At 45.5% G+C, this 21,362-nt stretch overlaps 1 protein-coding gene across 1 annotated transcript; it reads left to right on the top strand.

Moving 5' to 3' along the window:
• The first annotated feature begins 4,899 nt into the window (after positions 1-4,899).
• LOC116502430 (steroid 21-hydroxylase) lies at positions 4,900-19,992 on the top strand. The gene is made up of 10 exons (XM_032208324.1): positions 4,900-5,125; positions 6,295-6,384; positions 7,107-7,261; positions 8,523-8,618; positions 8,705-8,806; positions 10,140-10,226; positions 12,770-12,973; positions 14,408-14,577; positions 17,435-17,538; positions 19,727-19,992. Exons 1-10 carry the CDS (start codon positions 4,900-4,902, stop codon positions 19,990-19,992), a joined length of 1,500 nt encoding a protein of 499 aa, XP_032064215.1.
• Positions 19,993-21,362: the final 1,370 nt, after the last annotated feature.

Below are 21,362 nucleotides of genomic sequence, written 5' to 3'. Positions count from 1 at the left end.
TATACTAGTCTCCCTTTATTTATTTATCAGCACAAATAAAAAAAACCACAAATATAACAAAGGCAACAGTAAAAATATTGGGTTTCTGTCGTGATGGACTCTTGTGACGAGCCGATTGACAGATGATGGAAGCAGTTAGCTTCCTCCCATAATTGGGGCTTACCAGGGGTTGTGACTCTAAATATATACCTTCTTCCCTGGCTTCAGCTGATAAGGAGGAGACCTGTGGCTTAATTGCTAAGACGTTTGCCTAAGATGCAATACAGCACAGGTTCGAATCCCAGTAAGGGTATGGCTAGCTGATGAGAGCTAAATAGCTTGAAATAGATCTATACTAGTCTCCCTTTATTTATTTATCAGCACAAATAAAAAAAAACACAAATATAACAAAGGCAACAGTAAAAATATTGGGTTTCTGTCGTGATGGACTCTTGTGACGAGCCGATTGACAGATGATGGAAGCAGTTAGCTTCCTCCCATAATTGGGGCTTACCAGGGGTTGTGACTCTAAATATATATATATATATATATATATATATATATATATATATATATATATATATATATATATATATATATATATATATATATAGTCAGGGGTGGGTTTCTCGCCCTGTTCCAACCGGTTTGGTTGGAACGGGGCTGGTGGCGTCCTCGTGCACGCGCGCAGCGCATGCATGTGTACTAGCATCTGTGCGATGCTCCAGCTGCTCCTGGAGGATCGCGCAGGCGCTGTATGCGTCCTGCGCATGCGTGGAAGCGCAGAACTCGTCAAAACCGGGTAAGGAGCGCGGGTGGGCGGGTGGGCCTTTTGCCGTTCCCGGAAGTTACTTACTTCCGGGTTCGCCGACCAACCGGTTTGCGGGGACCGCCGCAAACCGGTTGAAACCCACCCCTGATATATATAAATAAATAAAGGGAGAGTAGTTTAGATCTATTTCAAGCTATTTAGCTCTCATCAGCTAGCCATACCCTTACAGCACAGGCTCTTATCCATTATCAGCGAAGCCAGGGTGAAAGGTATCTATTAGATTTCTATTTAGCTCTCATCAGCTAGCCATACCCTTACTGGGATTTGAACCTGGGCTATCTTACATACTAGGCAGACATCTTAGCCAAATCTAATATATATATAGTCTTAAGTAGTATTTATTTTATACAACATGGCTAGAGCATAAAACAAGAACCAGCATGTTCACATTAGGAGAAATAGCAATAGCACTTAGACATATATGCCTCCCCATAGTGCTTTGCAACACTCTCTATAGTGTTTACAATATGCTTACAATGTCAGCTTATTGCCCCCAACAATCTGGCTCCTCACTGTAATGATCTCAGAAGGATGGAGGGCTTGAGTTAATCTTGAGCCCATCAGGATTGAAACTGCAGGCTGAGGACAGAGTTAGCCTGAAATATTACATTCTAACCACTGTGTCACCACGTTCAGGGAGAATAGGAGAGATAGCAACAATGGAAAGAAATCAGCGTTTTTTGAAAACTGCCCAATATGTTTCAGACAACCTTCCAATGATCTGGGTTTGACATCTGCATTTTTATTTTACACTTTTATGGCATTCTTGTAGTTTGCACTGAGGATGCATATTGCAATTGTTGTTGTTTTTTTTGATTGTAAAGGTCAACCATTGAGATAATACCATGGATATTTAAATTGCATTATTTGTTTTCTTTAAGTTGCCGTGAGACTGTTTGGGCTGTGGCAGGATTAAAAAAGTTGTTGAGACTCTAGAAAGCGTGCAGAGAAGTACGAGAAAGATAGTTGGAAGGCTGAAGGCTAAAGCATGAATGGTTGCTGGAACTGGGTATGCCTAGTTTAATGAAAAGAAGGATTAGGGGAGACGTGATAGCAGTCTTCCAAAATCTAAGGGGCTGCCAAAGAGAAGAGGGGGGTCAACCTATTATCCAAAGCACCTGAAGGCAGGACAAGAAACAATAAATGGAAACTAATCAAGGGGAGAAGCAGCCTAGAACTAAGGAGAAATTTCCTAACATCGAGAACAATTAAACAAGTGGAACAGCTTGTTTCCAGAATTTGTGAATGCTCCATCACTGGAGGTTTTTAAGAAGAGATTGGACAGCCATTTGTCTGAAAAGGTATAGGGTCTCCTGTCTGAGCAGGGTATTAGACTAGTCACTAGAAGATCTCCAAGGTCCTTTCCAAATCTGCCATCATTACTATAATTAAAAGACATTCAATTAATCAGTCCAGCCCTCCCTTTCCGAGTGAATTGTTTAGGGAGTGGACCACCACCTGTCAAGAAAGTTTCAGAAAGGACAGAGTTAAACAGAGTTGTCAAGAAAGACCTTGGACACCAACCTCTCACTACCCCAATGTGGAGAATTTCTGCAAAACAATAAATTACGGTGTGGAAATACTGAGTCTGATAAGTACAAGGCGAAATTCTGGAACGCATCAATCAGTATCAAAAACCAGGAACAAATAAAATAGAAAACCAAGTGGAATGAATTGGAAAAGTTGAGGAGTACAGCTAAGGATTCCCATCACTCAGCTCTTCCACAGGTGGTCCTTGATTTACAACCATTCATTTAGTGTCTGTTCAAAGTTACAGGGATAAGGATAACAACATACATATAGATATGGGTATAACATAAGGAAACTGGATGTAAATCCGAAACAGTGATTTGGAAAGGAGGATTAGAAAATTTTGTTATTAAATATTATCGATGTTTAGCTAGAATAGGACATCAGGATTCAGTGTCAATGGAGGAGTTTAGAAATAGTAAATGGAAAGGCCAGTATGTGGTTATGTATTAAATCTTGGTATGTTTTATGATGAAGGACGTTTAAACAATTATAGTCAAATGAAAATGGAGGTATGATGATGGTAAGATGTATAAATATCTGAGTTAGAATACTTGAGTTCATATGAATTATGTTTGTTGACTGGGGAAGAGATGCAAAGTCTTTTTGTAACCAACTGATACACTTTCTACAGAAGTATGTTGGTTTTGAAAATTAAAAATAAAAAAAAATATTTAAAAAAGTTACAGTGGCACTGAAAAAAGTATTTTTATGATTTATTTTTTTTACATTTACGATGGTTGCAGAATCCCAATGGTCATGGGATCAAAGTTCAAATGACCACTGACCTGGCAACAGGCTCATATTTATGATAGTTTCGCTGTCCGGGATCATATGATCTATTTTTTTGTGACCTGACAAGCAAAGTCAATGCGGAAGTCAGATTCATTTAAAAACCAAGTTACTCACAACTGCAGTGGTTCACTTAATAACGGTGGCAAGAAAGGTTGCAAAATGAGGCAAAACTCAAATGTTTGACTTCGCCACGGAAATCTTGGGCTCAATTTTAGGCATAACTCGGAGACTACCCATACACAAGAGATGTCTTCCTTTCCACTAGAGGATGCGATATCCATTTTATTGCTGGGCTGCTAACTTAACAATTGCAGTGATTCGCTTAACTACTGTGTGAAGAAAGATCGTAAAATGGGGCTAAACAATGAATGTTTTGCTTATCACCAGAAATGTTGAACTCCACTGTGGTTGTAAGTTGAGGACCACCTATACTAGAAATACAGCAGGTGCAAATACCTTCTTTTCCAGAAGTCTCTGGAGATTCTCAGTCGTGGCTGTCCCAAATGTTCTTTTTTTTTTCAAAAGGCAACTGGATTTTGTGTTTCCTTGAAGACGTTTCTTGGATATAGAAGTGAAACAAGGAAAAGCAAAAGTCCAGTTGCCTTTTGAGGGAAAAAGCCCCTTTTGGGACTTTTCCAGATGGGTGGCAATACCATCTGCCTACCAGTGGTGGGTTTCAAATTTTTTTAGAACCTCTTCTGTAGGTGTGGCCTGCTTTGTGGGAGTGGCTTGCCAGCCCTGTGACTGGGTGGGAGTGGCTTGATGGCCATGTGACCAGGTGGGAGTGGCTTGCCAGCCATGTGACTGGGTGGGCATGGCCAACTTGTAAAATGTGGTGAAACTCACTTAACAACGCTCTTGCTTAGCAACCAAAATGTTGGCTCAGGAACTCTGGCATTGAAGCACACAAGTCTTAAAGCTGTCAAATTACAAGACCCTTCTACCCCTAACCCTTTAGTAAAAAATAACCCAGGGGTGTTTAAACTTGACAGCTTTAAGACTTGTGGACTTCAACTCCCAGAATTCCTCCTCTTGCTCTTCGTCTTGATGATATGCGGACGGGCTGAGGGAGAGTTGGAACCGGTTCTGAATGGCACTGTAGATTTGTGGAACCTCTTCAATAGAAGAGGTTAGAACTGGCAGTCCATCCAGTATGCCTAATGGAGAGGGATGTGTTTAATCTTAATAGCCCCTGGCTTGCAATGTGGAGGATGATTCATTGCACAGGACCTGTGTTTATTTTGAGGGGGGGGACGGACAGAGAGAAATTGAAAAATGAGAGGAAAAATAAGCGAAAAAGAACACACAATCATCTTTTATGACAACGTGGATATTATCCTTCGGAGGTTTCACAAAACATGTTCTCTTTGGTTGGACTAGAAGATCTCCAAGGTGCCTTCCATCTGTGTTATTCTTTCTTGTCGGCTGAGTCAAGGGGAAAAGAGAGGTTCTCAAACCATAAATATGTCCTATCTCAAGGATGGGGATGGGGATGGCCTCCATGTTGACAGTTATATGAGGTCAGGGGGAAGGAGAGAAAAAACCTCAGTGATTTTCCTGGCAGAGATATGATGTAGCTCCGCCCTGCGGTTGGGGAGAGATAGGTTAAGGAAGGATGATGGGTGGCTTTGAGGAGGGGCAGTCTCTCCTCCTCCTCCTCCTCCTCCTCCTCCTCCTCCTCCTCCTCCTCCTCCTCCTCTCCTACACGCACGTTGAATAGGCTTGCCCTTAAATGCAAGGAGCCTCACTTGGCTGATTTAACAATGCTCTGGACTTCCCTTTGGGTATTGGTCTTCCTGGCTGTGGCCCTTCTGTGGTGGTTTCAGGGGTGGCTGAGATGGAGGAAGGAACTGTGGGAGCTCCCGGGGCCTTCACCTTGGCCCTTAGTGGGGAATCTCCACCACTTGCTGCATGCCGATCTGCCAGTCCACTTCCTCCAGTTAGCCCAGCATTATGGACCCATCTACCGCCTCCAATGTGGGAAGAAAGGTAGTTCTTGAGTGTGTTCGGATGGGTGGGTGGGTGGGGAGAACTGTGATTTGGGGGGATGCTAGGGAGGAGGCACTGGGGGAAATTAATTTAAAACCTATGTATTTGTGGAGTTTTTAGCCTTCCAAAAAATATGGGGGTTCTGGTGGGAACAGTTATGTTTATGGATTTGAACTTTAATAACTTGCAAATTCATTTTCCTTCCTTCCTTCCTTCCTTCCTTCCTTCCTTCCTTCCTTCCTTCCTTCCTTCCTTCCTTCCTTCCTCCCTCCCTCCCTCCTTCCTTCCTTCCTTCTTCCCTGCCCCCTCTTTCTTTCTTGCTTGCTTTTCCTTCCTCCCTCCCTCCTTCCTTCCTTCTTCCCTGCCCCCCTCTTTCTTCCTCGCTTGCTTTTCCTTCCTTCCTTCCTCCCTCCCTCCTTCCTTCTTCCCTGCCCCCTCTTTCTTTCTTGCTTGCTTTTCCTTCCTTCCTTCCTTCCTTCCTCCCTCCTTCCTTCTTCCCTGCCCCCTCTTTCTTTCTTGCTTGCTTTTCCTTCCTTCCTTCCTTCCTCCCTCCCTCCTTCCTTCTTCCCTGCCCCCTCTTTCTTTCTTGCTTGCTTTTCCTTCCTTCCTTCCTCCCTCCCTCCTTCCTTCTTCCCTGCCCCCCGCTTTCTTCCTTGCTTGCTTTTCCTTCCTTCCTTCCTTCCTCCCTCCTTCCTTCTTCCCTGCCCCCCTCTTTCTTCCTTGCTTGCTTGCTTTTCCTTCCTTCCTTCCTTCCTTCCTTCCTTCCTTTCTTCCTTTCCTCCCTCCCTCCTTCTTTTCTTTTCTTTTCTTTCTTCTGTTGTTAACTGGCTTCCCCCGTTGACTTTGCTTGTCAGAAGGTTGCAAAACGTGATCACATGACCCCGGGACACTGCAGCTACCATAAACACATGCCAATTACCATGCGTCTGAATTTTAATCATGTGACCACAGGGATGCTGCAATGGTTGTGTGAAAAAGAGTCATAACTCACATTTTTCCAGTGCTGTTGTAACTGAGCGGATGGTTATAAGTGGAGGGCTTCCTGTACTAATGGGAAAAGTCTGTTCTAAGACTAAGCTAATTGCTGTTTGGGAGTTTTGGGGACTACCTTTGAAAATATATTATTTTTTTAAGTTGCTCTTTTTTCCCCCTGTCTTCCCCTTGCTCAGTTGTGATTGTGCTGAACAGCTCCGAATTAATTCGGGAGGCTTTGATGCGAAAATGGTCTGATTTCGCTGGACGACCTCATAACTTTCTGGGTAATAATTTTCTGGATGGTTGATAATTCTGGTAATGAACTGAGCTCAAATCATAGCTTGAGAGCCGTTTTGTAAGCTATCTCCAGTGGGAGGAAGGATCACACATTGCACAGACATGGGATTTGCTTGGTTGTGGAAAAAAAAACCTAGATGGGAGTGGTTTGTCGGCCATGTGACTGGGTGGGAGTGGCCAACTTGTAAAATGTGGTGAAACTCACTTAACAACGCACTTGCTTAGCAACCAAAACGTTGGCTCAGAAACTCTGGCATTTGAAGCACACAAGTCTTAAAGCTGTCAAGTTACAAGACCCTTGCACCCCTAAACCTTTAGAAAAAAAACCCCAGGGGTGTTCAAACTTGACAGCTTTAAGACTTGTGGACTTCAATTCTCAGAATTTCTCCTCTCGCTCTTCATCTGGATGATGTGCGGACGGGTGGTGGGAGGGAGCTGGAACCGGTTCTAAATGGCACTGCAGATTTGTGGAACCTCTTCTATAGAAGAGATTAGAACTGGCAGGAACCCACCCCTGGGGGTGGGGAACATACTATTTTTACCGACATCTCTTGGGGATGCCCAATCAATATCGGTAGAGTTTGAGAGCAGGATTTTTTCCCAAGCTTTGGGAATCTTTCTGAAGCCAGAGTGAAGACTTTTGCCATTTCCCTACATCCTTCTCCTTGAAGGCTATTTCTAACCTCTCCTTCCTACCTTTCTTCTCCAGCCCACTTGATTTCCAAGGGTGGCAAAGATCTCTCGCTGGGGAACTACACGCCGACGTGGCGCTTGCAACGCAAACTCGCCCACGTGGCCTTCCAGCGTTGCCTGCGAGGAAACATGGAGAAGATCGTGCAGGACCAGGCTCAACACCTCTCCAAGGTGACCTTGACAAGGAAAGAGGAAGTCCATGCATCTAAAAGCTGAGGCTGAAGATGCTGATGTAGAATCTACTTTTTAATATTTTTTTAAAAAATGGGGAAAGGGTGTAAAAATCCATGCGTTCTTATTTTTTTGCATGTAATGTACCTACGGTGGTCATACATCCTTAATTGTGCAGGGAGCCCTCGCTTAACAACCAATTGTTTTAAAACAAAGGTGTCAAACTCAAAGCCCGTGGGCCGGATCTGGCCAGTGGGTGCTTAGATCTGGCCCGTGGGGGTTGGCCTGGAAATTGTGAAGGACTGGCCCGCAGTGCCCCTGCCAGAAAAAAAACAGAGCTCAGGAGAGCCATGTGCAGACTGGGCTTTGCGGACTAGCAGGGGTTGCCACGATGTAGAAAAGATGTGGAGACTCTAGAAAGAGTGCAGAGAAGAGCAACAAAGACGATTAGGGGACTGGAGACTAAAACATATGAGGAACTGTTGCAGGAACTGGGTCTAGTTTAATAAAAAGAAGGACTAGGGGGGACATGATAACAGTCTTCCAATATCTCAGGGGTTGCCACAAAGAAGAGGGAGTCAAACTATTCTCCAAGGCACCTGAGGGTAGAACAAGAAGCAACGGGTGGAAACTAATCAAGAAGAGAAGCAACATAGAACTGAGTAGAAATTTCATGACAGTTATAATAATTAATCATTGGAACAGCTTGCCTCCAGAAGTTGTGAATGCCCCAACCCTGGAAGTCTTTAAGAAGATGTTGGATAGCCCTTTGTCTGGAACGGTATAGGGTTTCCTGCCTAGGCAGGGGGTTGAACTAGGAGACCTCCAAGGTCCCTTCCAACTCTGCTATTGTATTGTATTGTATTGTATTGTATTGTATTGTATTGTATTGTATTGCATTGCATTGCATTGCATTGCATTGCATTGCATTGCATTGCATTGCATTGCATTGCATTGCTTTGCATTGCATTGCATTGCATTGCATTGCATTGTATTGGGTGGTGAAGTGTGGAGAATGAGATGGTTCCTTCCAAGTGGACAGTAAGCACCCACAACTTCATTTGCATGAGCTGCACGCACAAGCGCCTGCCACTTGCTTAAATGGAGCGCAGGTATGCACACTTGTCCGCTGCTCACACACGTGACTGGACATGCTAGCTGCCCATTTCCGCACACCCCTCACTGCCCACTCGTGTGCCACGGCCCACAGGTTGTGGACCCCTGATCCGAGGTGTATTTCTCTCTTGTAATTCTTCAACAGGTGTTCCACAGTTACGATGGGCAACCTGTGGATGTGGCACATGCCTTTTCCCTGCATGCTTGTGCAGTCATCTCCAACTTGATATTTGGAGCGGCGGTGAGTCTTACGACCTGCTGTGTCATTGCTCTGCTTTCCCATGGATTGTCTTCTCCAAGCTACCTCTGCCTTTTCCTCCATCGCAGGATATTTCCACCGTCGAAGAAATGCATAACTGCATGATTGAGCTGGTTGAAAATTGGAGCTCTGCTTCCATCCAGATGCTTGATTTTCTTCCCATCTTCAGGGTGAGACCTGGTTAGAGGGCTTTTTATTTTTGGGTGCCTTTAGGGTCAGAGTTGCAGATCTAAAACTGACATCTTAGAGAGGCATTTCCTGGGTCAAAAAAAGTCAATGTGGCACCTCCAGCACATGAAGCCTGCCACATTTACATCCCCATATAAAAAGGGGATGGGTTGTAATCATGAAGTCCCAACCACTATGTACTTTAGTGACCTTCCCATGGATGATGTGACTGAGACAGATAAAAAATATCACCTTTTTTCATATTTGCAAGTAATAATCTTGGCCTAATCGAGCTTAGTACAGTATTTTTCAACTTTAGCCACTTTAAGATGGCTGGGGAAATCTGAGAGTTGAAGTCCAAACAATTTGAAGTGGCCAAGGTTGAGAAAGAGAGAATTAATATATTAGGCTGGCCTTGGGCAGATTTGCATTCAGCCCTATGTGTTGAGGATAGTCAACAAATGTTAGATTGCTGATGTTTTTCAAAGTTGTGCCCCCTTAATTTTCGGACACACTATCAGGACAGATAGCCACTCATAATGTTTTCGTCTCTGTCTCTGTCTAAATGAATGCATGCACGCGCAGATTAATAGAGGTTTTCTTCAAGGGGGTTTAGATAAATATTCCACTTTTTGATACCACAGGCCTCTATTATCTTTAACAAACAGGGGCTGGCAGAAAGTTAAATGTTTCATAAGTTTCCATCACACGTGAAAGAAAGATTGGGAAGGATATCTTTTTAGATTGTACTTCTGTGGTTAGTATATCGTGTGGCTTGCTAGAATGTCATAGATTGTTCATGCACATTCCAACTGCTGAAGGACGATGAGCAACCACTGAATGTTGGAAAACAGTCCAGTTCTCTGCACACAGAAAATTTGCGGAAGAGGAGTCCTCCTCCTCCTCCTCCTCCTCCTCCTCCTCCTCCTCCTTCTTCTTCTTCTTCTTTCCCTTCTCCTCCTCCCCATCCCCCCATTGGTCCGCTCTCCTCCTCTCCCCCTTTCCTCCCCTCCCCCTTCCTCTCCTCTCCCCTCCTCTCCCTTCCCCTTCCCCTCCCCCTTCCTCCCACTTTCCACTCCCCTGCTCCCCTTCTTCCCTTCCCCTCTGCTCACCCATTGCTTTCCTCCCTTCACCTCCCCTTCCCTCCTCTCTTTTCCTCCCCTCTCCTCTCCTCCCCTCTCCTCTTCTCTCTCCTCTCCCTCTTTTACTACTTTGGGTGTTGACGGAGATACAATATTTCTAAAATGTGAGAAGGGAATGGTCAAGGAAGAAATGTGGGTGTCCTGAGTGTTTGTACTAAAACCAACTTCATTCAGATCCCTTGCTGCGTCGTAGGTGTTCCCCAACCCTACTTTGCGACATCTGCTTTCCTGTGTCAAAAACCGGGATGTCTTGATCCAAAGCCAGATGAAGAAACACCAGGTGAGAATGTGGAGAATGGCTGCTACATTAGGGCTATACAAGTAATCCTCGACTTACAACCATTCGTTTAGCAATTGTTCAAAGTTGCGATGGCATTTTAAAAAGTGACTTACCACCTGTCCTTATCAGTGGTGGGTTTCAAAAATTTTTAGAACCTCTTCCGTAGGTGTGGCCTGCTTTGTGGGAGTGGCTTGCCGGCCATGTGACCGGGTAGGAGTGGCTTGGCAGTCGTGTGACTGGGTGGGCATGGCCAACTTGTAAAATGTGGTGAAACTCAATGCTTTTGCTTAGCAACCAAAATGTTGGCTCAGAAACTCTGGCATTTGAAGCACGCAAGTCTTAAAGCTGTCAAGTTACATGACCCTTGCACCCCTAAACCTTTAGAAAAAAAACCTCATGAGAAAAGAATCTACTAATTTGAGAACAGGAATGATGAGAAGATCTTCCGGATTTATCACCATAGTAAATTGGGCCAGTGCTTACCACAGAGATGGGGAAGCCATATCTCGTTGAAAGAGCAGGGGTGGGCTTCCAAAATTTCAATTTAAAAAAAAATTTTTTTTTTAGTAGCCAAAAAGTCTCTATTTTTGTCATAGTATACTTAAGCTTTAAGAAGTATGTGAACACAAACCTATTAATTTGACAGAGTATCTATTGCTTCTAAAAGGTTACAAGGTTTGCCTCCGTTTGAGGGCACTTGAGGCATTTTGTAACATAATAAAGTAAAACAGAATTGAATTTACTTCCAATGAAATCCAGATGGATTCGTAACTGGCTGACCAACCGCACTCAACGTGTAGTCCTCAATGGAACTGCATCTTCATGGAGGGAAGTATGCAGTGGAGTACCCCAAGGCTCTGTTTTAGGCCCAATACTCTTCAACATCTTCATCAGTGGTTTGGATGAGGGAATAAATGGGGAACTCATCAAATTTGCAGATGACACCAAGCTGGCAGGAATAGCCAACACTCCAGAAGACAGGCTTAAGATACAGAAGGATCTTGACAAACTTGAACATTGGGCACTATCTCATAAAATGAAATTCAATGGTGAAAAAAGTAAGGTTCTACATTTAGGAAGCAAAAATGAAATGCACAGGTACAGTATAGGTGGTACCTTGCTCAATAGTAGTAACTGTGAGAGGGATCTTTGGGATCCTAATGGACAACCATTTAAATATGAGCCAGCAGTGTGCAGCAGTTGCCAAAAAAGCCAACACAGTTCTAGGCTGCATAAACAGGGATAGAATCAAGATCACGTGAAGTGTTCATACCACTTTATAATGCCTTGGTAAGGCCAAACTTGGAATACTGCATTCAGTTCTGGTTGCCACAATGTAGAAAAGATGTGGAGACTTTAGAAAGTGTGCAGAGAAGAGCAACAAAGATGATTAAGTGACTGGAGGCTAAAACATATGAAGAACGATTGCAGGAACTGGGTATGTTTAGTTGAATGAAAAGAAGGACTAGGGGAGACATGTTAGCAGTCTTCCAATATCTCAGGGGTTGCCACAAAGAAGAGGGAGTCAAACTATTCTTCAAGGCACCTGAGGGTAGAATAAGAAGCAATTGGTGGAAACTAATCAAGGAGAGAAGCAACTTAGAACTGAGGAGAAATTTCCTGACAGAACAATTAATCAGTGAAACAGCTTGCCTCCAGAAGTTGTGAATGCCCCAACACTGGAAGTCTTTAAGAAGATGTTGGATAGCCATTTGTCTGAAACGTTATAGGGTTTCCTGCCTAGGCAGGGGGTTGGACTAGAAGACCTCCAAGGCCCCATCCAACTCTGCTATTGTATTGTATTAAAAAAAATCCTTGCAAGACAGTCTGCAAAGGAAATAATAGTCTGGAAAAGAAATAAAAATAAATTCTCTTCACTAGTACAAAACAGAAATTATTGAAAAGGTCAATGAATGAGTCTGTATCATCCTTCCCAGATATATGATTAGTGTGTTTCCCTTATAAGCAGCCTGTAGTCCTGTCCATTTCTTATAATCACAAGACAGTTTGTTGATTGTTTACTGAACAAATTGTTCCCTGATAGGATGAATAGATGGATGAAATTAGTTTGTCTTGTGTCAGGCCTGCAGTCATATCCCTTTTGGATCTTTGGCCTGACACACTTTCTGTTATTCTACTATGCCGTTTCCATGGTGGGAAAATGGAAGGGGGGATGGTACGGAGTTAAATGCTATGTAGCCAAAACAAAATTCCTTTCTAGAAAGCCAAGGTCATCCTTTGTCTCTGCGCCTCTGCACCTGACTGGAACTGGATGGGTGGAACTGCCATCATGGCAATGGGAGATTGGACCATGTGATGGACTTGTGGATGTGGGGGCAGTATCTTGAACTTTAAACTGGGTGGGGAAAACCAGGAAGCTTTCAGATTCGGGTTTCCCCAGATGTGCCAACATGGCTCTCCTAATAAATTGGAACTTTGAGCAATACTTTGCCTTGGACTCTGATTTAATTTTAGATGCTATTTGGAACCCTGACATCTTGATTGATTGATTGATTGATTGCACACCTTCTTCTCTTTCTTAGGAGTCACGTAGCCCTTCAGAGATCCAGGACATGCTGGATGACATGCTGCAGCTTCTGCATGACTATGGCACTGAAAAATGGGGGGAGACCGGCCTCTTGTTGGATCACATCCATATGGCCATTGTTGACCTGCTTATTGGAGGCACGGAGACCACAGCAACCCTGCTCACTTGGGCTATTGCCTTCCTGGTGCATCGTCCTGAGGTACGGTGAACGGTTTGCTGGTGCCAAGCTCGCAAGGGCCACAGGCAGCACTCCCAACTCCATTTTCACTGGCAGAGGGTTGCCGGAGACCATCACAGCTGAAAATGGAGCTCAGGAATCCATTTTCGCTGGCAGAGAGCTCAGGCCCCCACAGGGCCCCCCGACATGAGTGACATTGAGCTGGCCACACTCATCCTAGCCATGCCCCCCAAGGTCAAACACAAATGAAATCATGTTTGACATCCCTGCCCTAGGCAGTATTTCTTTGTCCTGTGTCTCTCAAGGTCTTTCTCACATACCATTAGAGATAATCCTTGACCTACAACCATTCATTCAAGGTTACTGTACAATGGCACTGGGAAAAATGTGATTTATGACTGTTTTTAATCCTTAGGACTGTTGAAGCATTCCTGTGATCAAAATTCAGACGCTTGGCAACTGGCACATATTAACAACAGTTGCTCTGTTTTGCGACCTTCTCACACGCAGTCAAGGGGGAAGCCAGGTTCACTTACAAACCAGGTTACTAACTTAACAACTGCAGGGATTCCCTTACAAACGGTGGCAAGAAAGGTTGTAAAATGGGGCAACATTCTCCGAACAACTGTCTCACAGAATGATTAGTGTGTTTCCCTTCTAAGCAGCCTGTAGTCCTGTCAGAAATTTTGGGCTCAATTGGGGGTGGGGGTGGGGGTCATAAGTCGAGGACTGCCTATATCTCACTCTTCATAAATGGAGGGCTTCCTGCAAAAGCCAACCTCTCCAAAGCTTTATTACAACTTCTTGCTTACCAAAATAAATTTTGGGCTCAATTGTGGTGGTAAGTCAAGAACTATCTGTCAGGAGTCTCAGCCCTCTTCTATTTTGGCCTTGGTGCCACTGCTGCTAGGGGTGGGGGAGAATTTCAATTCCTGCTCCACAAAGCCCCATCTGTTCTCAGTCAATCTGTTCTCCGCATATTCGCCCCCCAAAAATCCTCATTTCACCCACCTCGGAAGGATGGAAGGCTGAGTCAACCATGAGCCAGTTAGGATCGAACTGCCAGGCTGAGGGCAGAGTTAGCCTGCAATACTGAACTTTAACCACTGGGTGAAGGTCCAGTGGGAGGCAGCGGTGGGGAGCACAGATTGGCAAGGAGGTAAGTGACGGAGGGCAGGTGGTCAAAAGGGTAGGATTGGGTGAGGAGATAAGCCAGCTTGGGGGTGTGGGTGGGCAATGAAGCATACACTGCTGTTGTAAATGTGGGTGAGATGCCAAGCACCTGAACTTTGATCATATGACTTGCGGGTGTGTGTGTGTTGTTGCAAAGATTGTAACTTCAACATGGTCATAAATTATGTTGCTGAGCAAATGGTCATTTATCCAGGGCAACCTGTAGTGTCTTCTTTCTTCTCACCATGTTTTTTTTTTCTTCTTCTTTCTTTGCCACTCTAGATTCAGGAGCAGATCCACCAAGAATTAACCACTGTCGTCGGATTTCACCGTGATCTGACCTACGGCGATCAGGAGCAGCTGCCTTACCTCCGAGCCACCATCTGGGAGACTTTGCGCCTGCGTCCATCAGCACCCCTGGCTCTGCCCCACATGACTATCCGTAACACTAGGTAACAGGTTTCAAAAGACTTTCCTCCCACCTAAATTTGTCCTTGACGGAAGGGTATCCAGGTTGCCTCCCCCTATCTCCTACTGCATACTACCAAGTGCTCTTTCTACCTTGCCTTCTGAACACCCATGACCCTCCTGGGCACCAAACAGTTGAAGGCATCAAGCTTGTGGCATCAAGTTCTTTTTAAAAAACAAACAAACATATAAACCTTGAGTGCCTTTAGACAGAATGTGGGGAAAGTGAGAAAATGTGAGCCAAACAGGCCTGAGCGCAGGTGCGCGCATGCAATGTGCACATGCGCAGAGCCGCCAGGAGAAGGGGACTGTCACGGCGGCCTCCCTCAGTAACCAAGAAAGAAACCACTCTACTCCATTTTGCAGAATTAAGATCTACTTTTACTGGTCATGAGTAGATAGCAGCTAAGCAAAGCAAGATCTGAGGCAAAAGCGCGCGTAATCATAGATATCAATAAGTGACCCAACCCCCTCCCCTTGGTAACCCCATCCCATAGTCTAATCCGTACACCCCAGAAGTGTCATGTGGGAGACATCTTTAAAAATCATCATCAGGTTGGTATGCCGGACAGTTGGCCTTGGTGGCAACTCCTCTATCTGCAACATGCGCAGTAGATGGTGAGAACAACTCCCTTTTTCCAGTTACTCCTGCACTGAATACTTCCCCACCCAAATACCATGCCCCCCGTCCCCGTTTCAATGGCAGCCGAAAGCAAGCAGCAAAACAGAGGCTGTCAGGAACAGCTAAGGAACAAGGGCCAACTCTGGAGTAAAGGCAGAGCTGGATGGTGAATGGCCCCTCCCATAGGGAATAAAGAGGAGCGAAAGGGGAGGGGAGTTTGCAGGAGACAATTAGTTCAATTCATTAGGGTGAAGATCTGTTCCTGAGTAATTGTTGCTATAGCATGGTGTTTGGAAGTTTAGTTTGGCTTGGTTTTGGTTTTATTGCACTTATATGCCGCCCTTCTCCCAAAGGACTCAGGGCGACGTACAACATAAAAACACATTTAACAAAAGTTAAAAGTTAAAAAAGATTAAATAGGCAATCCAATAACCTTCCATTGACAATTTAAATCACATTTAGGATTAAATTAAAATTAACAATTTAAAATTAATAATTTAATTTATTCTATTCAGGCCAGGCTGGCTTGCTGAAAAAGCCAACTTTTTAGGGCGCGCCGGAAGGACTGGCGGTCGGGGATTAGGTGGAGCTCCGGGGGTAGCTCATTCCAAAGGGAAGGTGCTCCCACAGAGAAGGCTCTCCCCCTGGGGGTCGCCAACTGACACTGCCTGGCCAACGACACCCTGAGGAGGCCGACTCTGTGGGATTGTACTGAATGGTGGGAGCTACCGGTGGCAGTAGGCGGTCTCGCAAGTACTCTGGGCATAAGACATGGAGTGCTTTAAAGATCATAATTAACATCTTCGATCGCACCCGGAAAACAACTGGCAACCAGTGCAGGCAGCCTAAAAGGGGTGTAATATGGGAGCACCTAAATACCCCCATGACAACCCGCGCAGCCGCATTCTGGATCAACTGGAGTCTCCGGGTGCTCTTCAAGGGCAGCCCCATGTAGAGAGCATTACAGTAGTCCAGGCGAAAAAGGACGAGGGCGTTAGTGACTGTGCACAGGGCATCCCGATCCAGGAAGGGGTGCAACTGGTAGAAGGCCCCCCTGGTCTCGGCTGTAAGATGTTGTTCTAAACTAAGCTGCGTATCCAGGAGGACTTCTAAATTACGGGCCCTCTCTGAGGGGGCTAAAATTTCTCCCCCTATCATCGAAGATGGTACATGATGCACAAATCGGGCTGACGGGAACCACAGCCACTCAGTCTTGGAGGGATTAAGCTTGAGCCTGTTCGTCCCCACCCAGGTCTGCATAGCCTCCAAGCACCGGAACATCACGTCGAGGGCATCGACGTTGGGGTGGCTTGGGGTAGATGAAAAGTTGGGTATCATCAGCGTATTGATGATACCGTACCCCAAAACCACGAATGACCTCGCCCAGCGGTTTCATATATATATTGAACAGGAGGGGTGAGAGAACCAACCCCTGGAGCACCCCACAAGTGAGGCGCCTCGGGGTCGATCTCTGTCCTCCAGTCAACACGAATTGCGATCGATCTGAGAGGTAGGAGGAGAACCACCGCAAAACGGTGCCCCCCACTCCCAACCCCCTGAGTCGTCGCAATAGGATACCATGGTCGATGGTATCGAAAGCTGCGAGAGTTCTAATAAGACCAGAACAGAGGAGCAACCCCTGTCCCGGGCCCGCCAGAGATCATCAACCAATGCGACCAATGCCGTTTCCATGCTGTACCTGGGCCTGAAACCTGACTGAAATGGATCCAGGTAAGCAGCTTCATCCAGGTACTGGGGAAGCTGACGTGCTACCACGCTCTCAACAACCTTCGCTACAAAGCGGAGGTTGGAGACCAGACGATAGTTGGCTAAAGAAACTGGGTCCAGGGAAGGCTTCTTAAGGAGGGGCCTCACCACTGCCTCCTGACAACTCTACAAGCCTGATAAAGCTCTATAGTTGTGAAATCTCATGAAAGACTGTTTGCCAGGAGTTTGCTGAAGAGGAATTCCCTCATCCTGATAAAAGAGATTTTATCGGGACGAGGAGTCTGCTTCATGGTCTTGGGAAGCCTAGGTCAGAACACCGGGTTTCTAGCCTGATGCCTTAACTGCTAGAACAAACTGGTTCTGGGATGTTTTCAGATGCCCATGAGACCCATAATCTCAGGGCAAACAAGAGGAACAAATTACATTGCTGAAGCCTTGTTGATATAATTGTTGTCTTCTTTTTTCCTCTCCCTCTCATCCCCTCTCCCAAGTCTGTCTGGTTTCTCCATTCCTAAGGGCACAACGGTCATTCCCAACCTCTATGGGGCCCATCACGATGAGAACAAGTGGCACCGTCCTCTGGAGTTTAGGCCAGGTATTCTAATTTGCAAGTGTGTGTGTGTGTGTGAGAGAGAGAGACTGAGTTCCTACATCACATTAAGCCACCATGAAGTTTGCTTGGCTTTGGCTTAGTGCAGTGTTCTGACCCCACTTGTCCCACACCAACACACACTCCGAGCCAAAGATAAGTTACAGCGTTTAATTAACAGACAGACAGGTCCTTGGCAGCAAACCGGCACAGACAAGCTTGGGCAGCAATCCAGCACAGATAAGGCTTGGCAGCAATCCAGCCTGCCAAGCTCACCATAATGTTCTCTGACATTGATTCCTGTGTTGACTTCTGCAAGAGGGGCGTGTGCACAAGCAGTCTTTTTATAGTCTGGAGAGGAGCCTAATGACCACCAGCTGAGTGCAATTACCTCCTGTAACTGCACAACTGTTCCTGACGCCTATTAGCTCTTCGGGGCTGTGCATCCAGAAACAACTCACTGCTGGTGTTCGGCTCACTCTCCCTTGTCTCCTCCCCACTGGTCCAAGGCTCAGGTGCCTCCTGGTGGCCAACCAGCCTCTCTGCGCCCTGCTTGGAGTCGGAACCCTGTCCAGGGTCCTCCACATCCTCCAGAGCCGACTCATAGGGCCCCTCGCTGTCGGAGTCTGGTGGCAACTCCAACGGCTCATGCTGGGCCACAACAGTGCAGTATCCCTCAACATTGGCAATTTTAAGACAGATGGACTTTCCCAGAATTACCCAGCCAGCATGTTGAAGACCACCTGTCTTAAAGTTACCAAGTTTGGGACACACCAGCTTAGTGTGTTGTGTCAGTGCAGCTTATTGTGCACCAATCAATAAAGTACATTTCAGAAAACCATAGCTTAGGGCAACTAAAAGAGGTAGCTTGGGGAAGAAATCTGTGTGGATTTTATGATGTGTTAGATGTGCAAATGGTGAGACCCAGATCAAAGAAAGAAAAGTTGGGATTTACCCATCATACTAAGCCATGTACGATTTGTTTTTCAGCTAGCGAGATCAAAAATGGGCTGGTGCTGTGGCTCAGCGGTTAAGACAATGGGCTTGTTGACTGGAAAGCTGGCAGCCCACGTTCGAGACCCAAGCGGCAACAAGACAGGATGAGCTCCTGTCCTTGCTCCAGCTCCTGCCAAACCTAGCAGTTTGAAAGCATGCAAATGCAAGTAGATAAATAGGTACCACTTCAGTGAGAACGTAATAGGGATCTGTGACATCATGTGAGCCACATGGACACAGAAATTGCTTCAGACAGCGCTGGCTCAATGGCCTTGAAACAGAGATGAGCCAACCAGAGGTGGTATTCAGCAGGTTCTGACCAGTTCTGGAGAACCGGTAGTGGAAATTTTGAGTAGTTCAGAGAACCGGTAAATACCACCTCTGACTGGCCCCACCCCCATTTATTCTCTGCCTCCCGAGTCCCAGCTGATCGGGAGGAAATGGGGATTTTGCAGTATCTTTTACCTGCTATGCCCACCAAGCCATGCATGCCCACCAAACCTCACCCACAGAACCGGTAGTAAAAAATTTTTAATCCCACCACTGGATCCAACCCTATAGACAGCAGCAACTAGCAGAGTAAAGTCTACAGGGACTTTTTTACCTTTACCTAGTTAGGTTACAGGAGTAAAGTCCCAAGTTGCTGGAAGCTAGGATTTTATATTGATCTATTGATTTCAGCTAAGCACTTGCGGTGTGTGTGTGTGTATTTTATTTCTGGCTTATTTATTTATTTAGCCCCACCCAAATCTTTAACCCAGTGTTCCCCAACCATGAAAACTTTAAGATGTGGGAAAGGATTTATTTCCTTCCTTCCTTCCTTCCTTCCTTCCTTCCTTCCCTCCCTCCCTCCCTCCCTCCCTTCCTTCCTTCCCTCCCTTCCTTTATTTATTTATTATTTGTTTGTTATATTTGTTTGTCTGTTTATTTTAGCCTGCCTTTATTATTATTTTTATACATAACTCAAGGGGGTGAACACATTCAATATTCCTTCCTCCTCTAATTTTCCACGCAACAACTCCTCTGTAAAGTGGGTTTTGGCTTAGAGAGAATGACAAGCTTAAAGTTGCCCGGTCGGTTTTCGTACCAAAAAGCTGGATTAGAACTCGCAATCTCCTGGTTTCCAGTCTGGGGCCTTCGTTACTAGACCCAAACTGGCTGTCCTTGTTAATATGACCAGTCTCTTTCTTTTGTCCAGAGAGATTCCTGGAGGGTGAAGCCTCTGACGAGGCCTGGCGGAATCTGGTGCCATTCAGCTGTGGGGCGCGGGTATGCCTGGGGGAAGCCTTAGCCCGCATGGAGTCGTTTCTCTTCCTTGCTTACATCCTGCGAGATTTCCAGCTCTTGCCTGCCTCAGCCGGATGCCTTCCTGACCTCAGGGGATCATTTCGATTCCTTATTCATTGCAAGCCCTTCCTGGTGCGGCTGGTACCCCGGGTGAGAACCCCAATGCCCGAAAAGTGAAGCCTTTCCCACCCTTCCTGCTGGGTGGGAAATGGAAATCATCCACCTGCTTTTTAGCAATAGCAATAGCAATAGCAGTTAGAGTTACATACCGCTTCATAGGCCTTTCAGCCCTCTCTAAGCGGTTTACAGAGTCAGCATATCGCCCCCACAGTCTGGGTCCTCATTTTACCCACCTCGGAAGGATGGAAGGCTGAGTCAACCCTGAGCTGGTGAGATTTGAACAGCCGAACTGCAGAACTGCAGTCAGCTGAAGTAGCCTGTAGTGCTGCATTTAAGTACTGCGCCACCTTGTTAGTTTGATCTTGCGTTTTGTCATATTATGGAGGCCCTGTTTCCCACATTATTATAATGGGTTTACCAGTAACTAAAGTTTAAATCTATGCGCAATCCTTATCCTCGGTAGCTTTGAACCAGTTCTTATAGGACTCTACATTCCTCATGGAGAACTTGCTTTGTCACTTCAAAGAACAAGAAACATCAATCAAAGGAACTCCTAGTTCCTGAAGACATTACTGAAAGAGTCACCGCTCTACTACTGCCATCAAGGTCTTTATTCGCCCTCCCTTATTTCTCTTGGCAGTTCTCAACTTTCACCGATGTAGCCAACCATGCATGGATTTTAGGATAGTTTAAACTACAGGAGGTCTTCATTTAGCAATGTCCTGATAGGAACACGGTGGCTTAAGTGATTAGGATGCTAGGATGGAGGTTAGCAAGCCTGTGTTCGAGACCCAAGTGCTGCTGTGTGGCAGACCTGAACTCCCATCGTTCGCTCCAGCTCCTCCTGGGGACATGGAAGGAGTCCTCAACTGGACACCCCCTGGACAACGGCAATGTCACCGGCTACGCTTTTCAACCCTGAAGCACCTTAGTGCTTCTGACACAAGTGGAAAAAAAAAAAGAGAGCACTATCCCAATAGCCTCATTTAATAATCATTTGCAGTTGTCATGGTAAGGAAAAAATGATCCATATGACTTCCACCTGATGACATTCTAGAAGCTATTAAAGATCTGGCTATTGCTGTTTGGTTTGGCTCTGCAACCCAACAAGAGAGACACAGACTTCAGAGGATAATTAGAACTGCAGAAAAAACAATTACTACCAACCTGCCTTCCATTGAGGACCTGTACACTGCACGAGTCAAAAAAGAGGGCTGTGAAAATATATACAGACCCCTCACATCCTGGACATAAATTGTTTCGACTCCTACCCTCAAAATGATGCTATAGGGCACTGCACACCAGAATAATCAGACACAAGGACGTTTTTCCCCCCAAATGCCATCACTCTGCTTAACAACCAATTCCGACAACACTGTCAAATTATTTACTTAGACTGTATTACTATCCTTCCTAGCAGCTTTCAT

Source organism: Thamnophis elegans, chromosome 2 (genome assembly GCF_009769535.1).
Source record: "Thamnophis elegans isolate rThaEle1 chromosome 2, rThaEle1.pri, whole genome shotgun sequence".
Lineage (NCBI taxonomy): Eukaryota > Metazoa > Chordata > Lepidosauria > Squamata > Colubridae > Thamnophis > Thamnophis elegans.
Note: the sequence above shows the minus strand (reverse complement) of the source record. Positions and strands in the feature narration are given on the sequence as shown.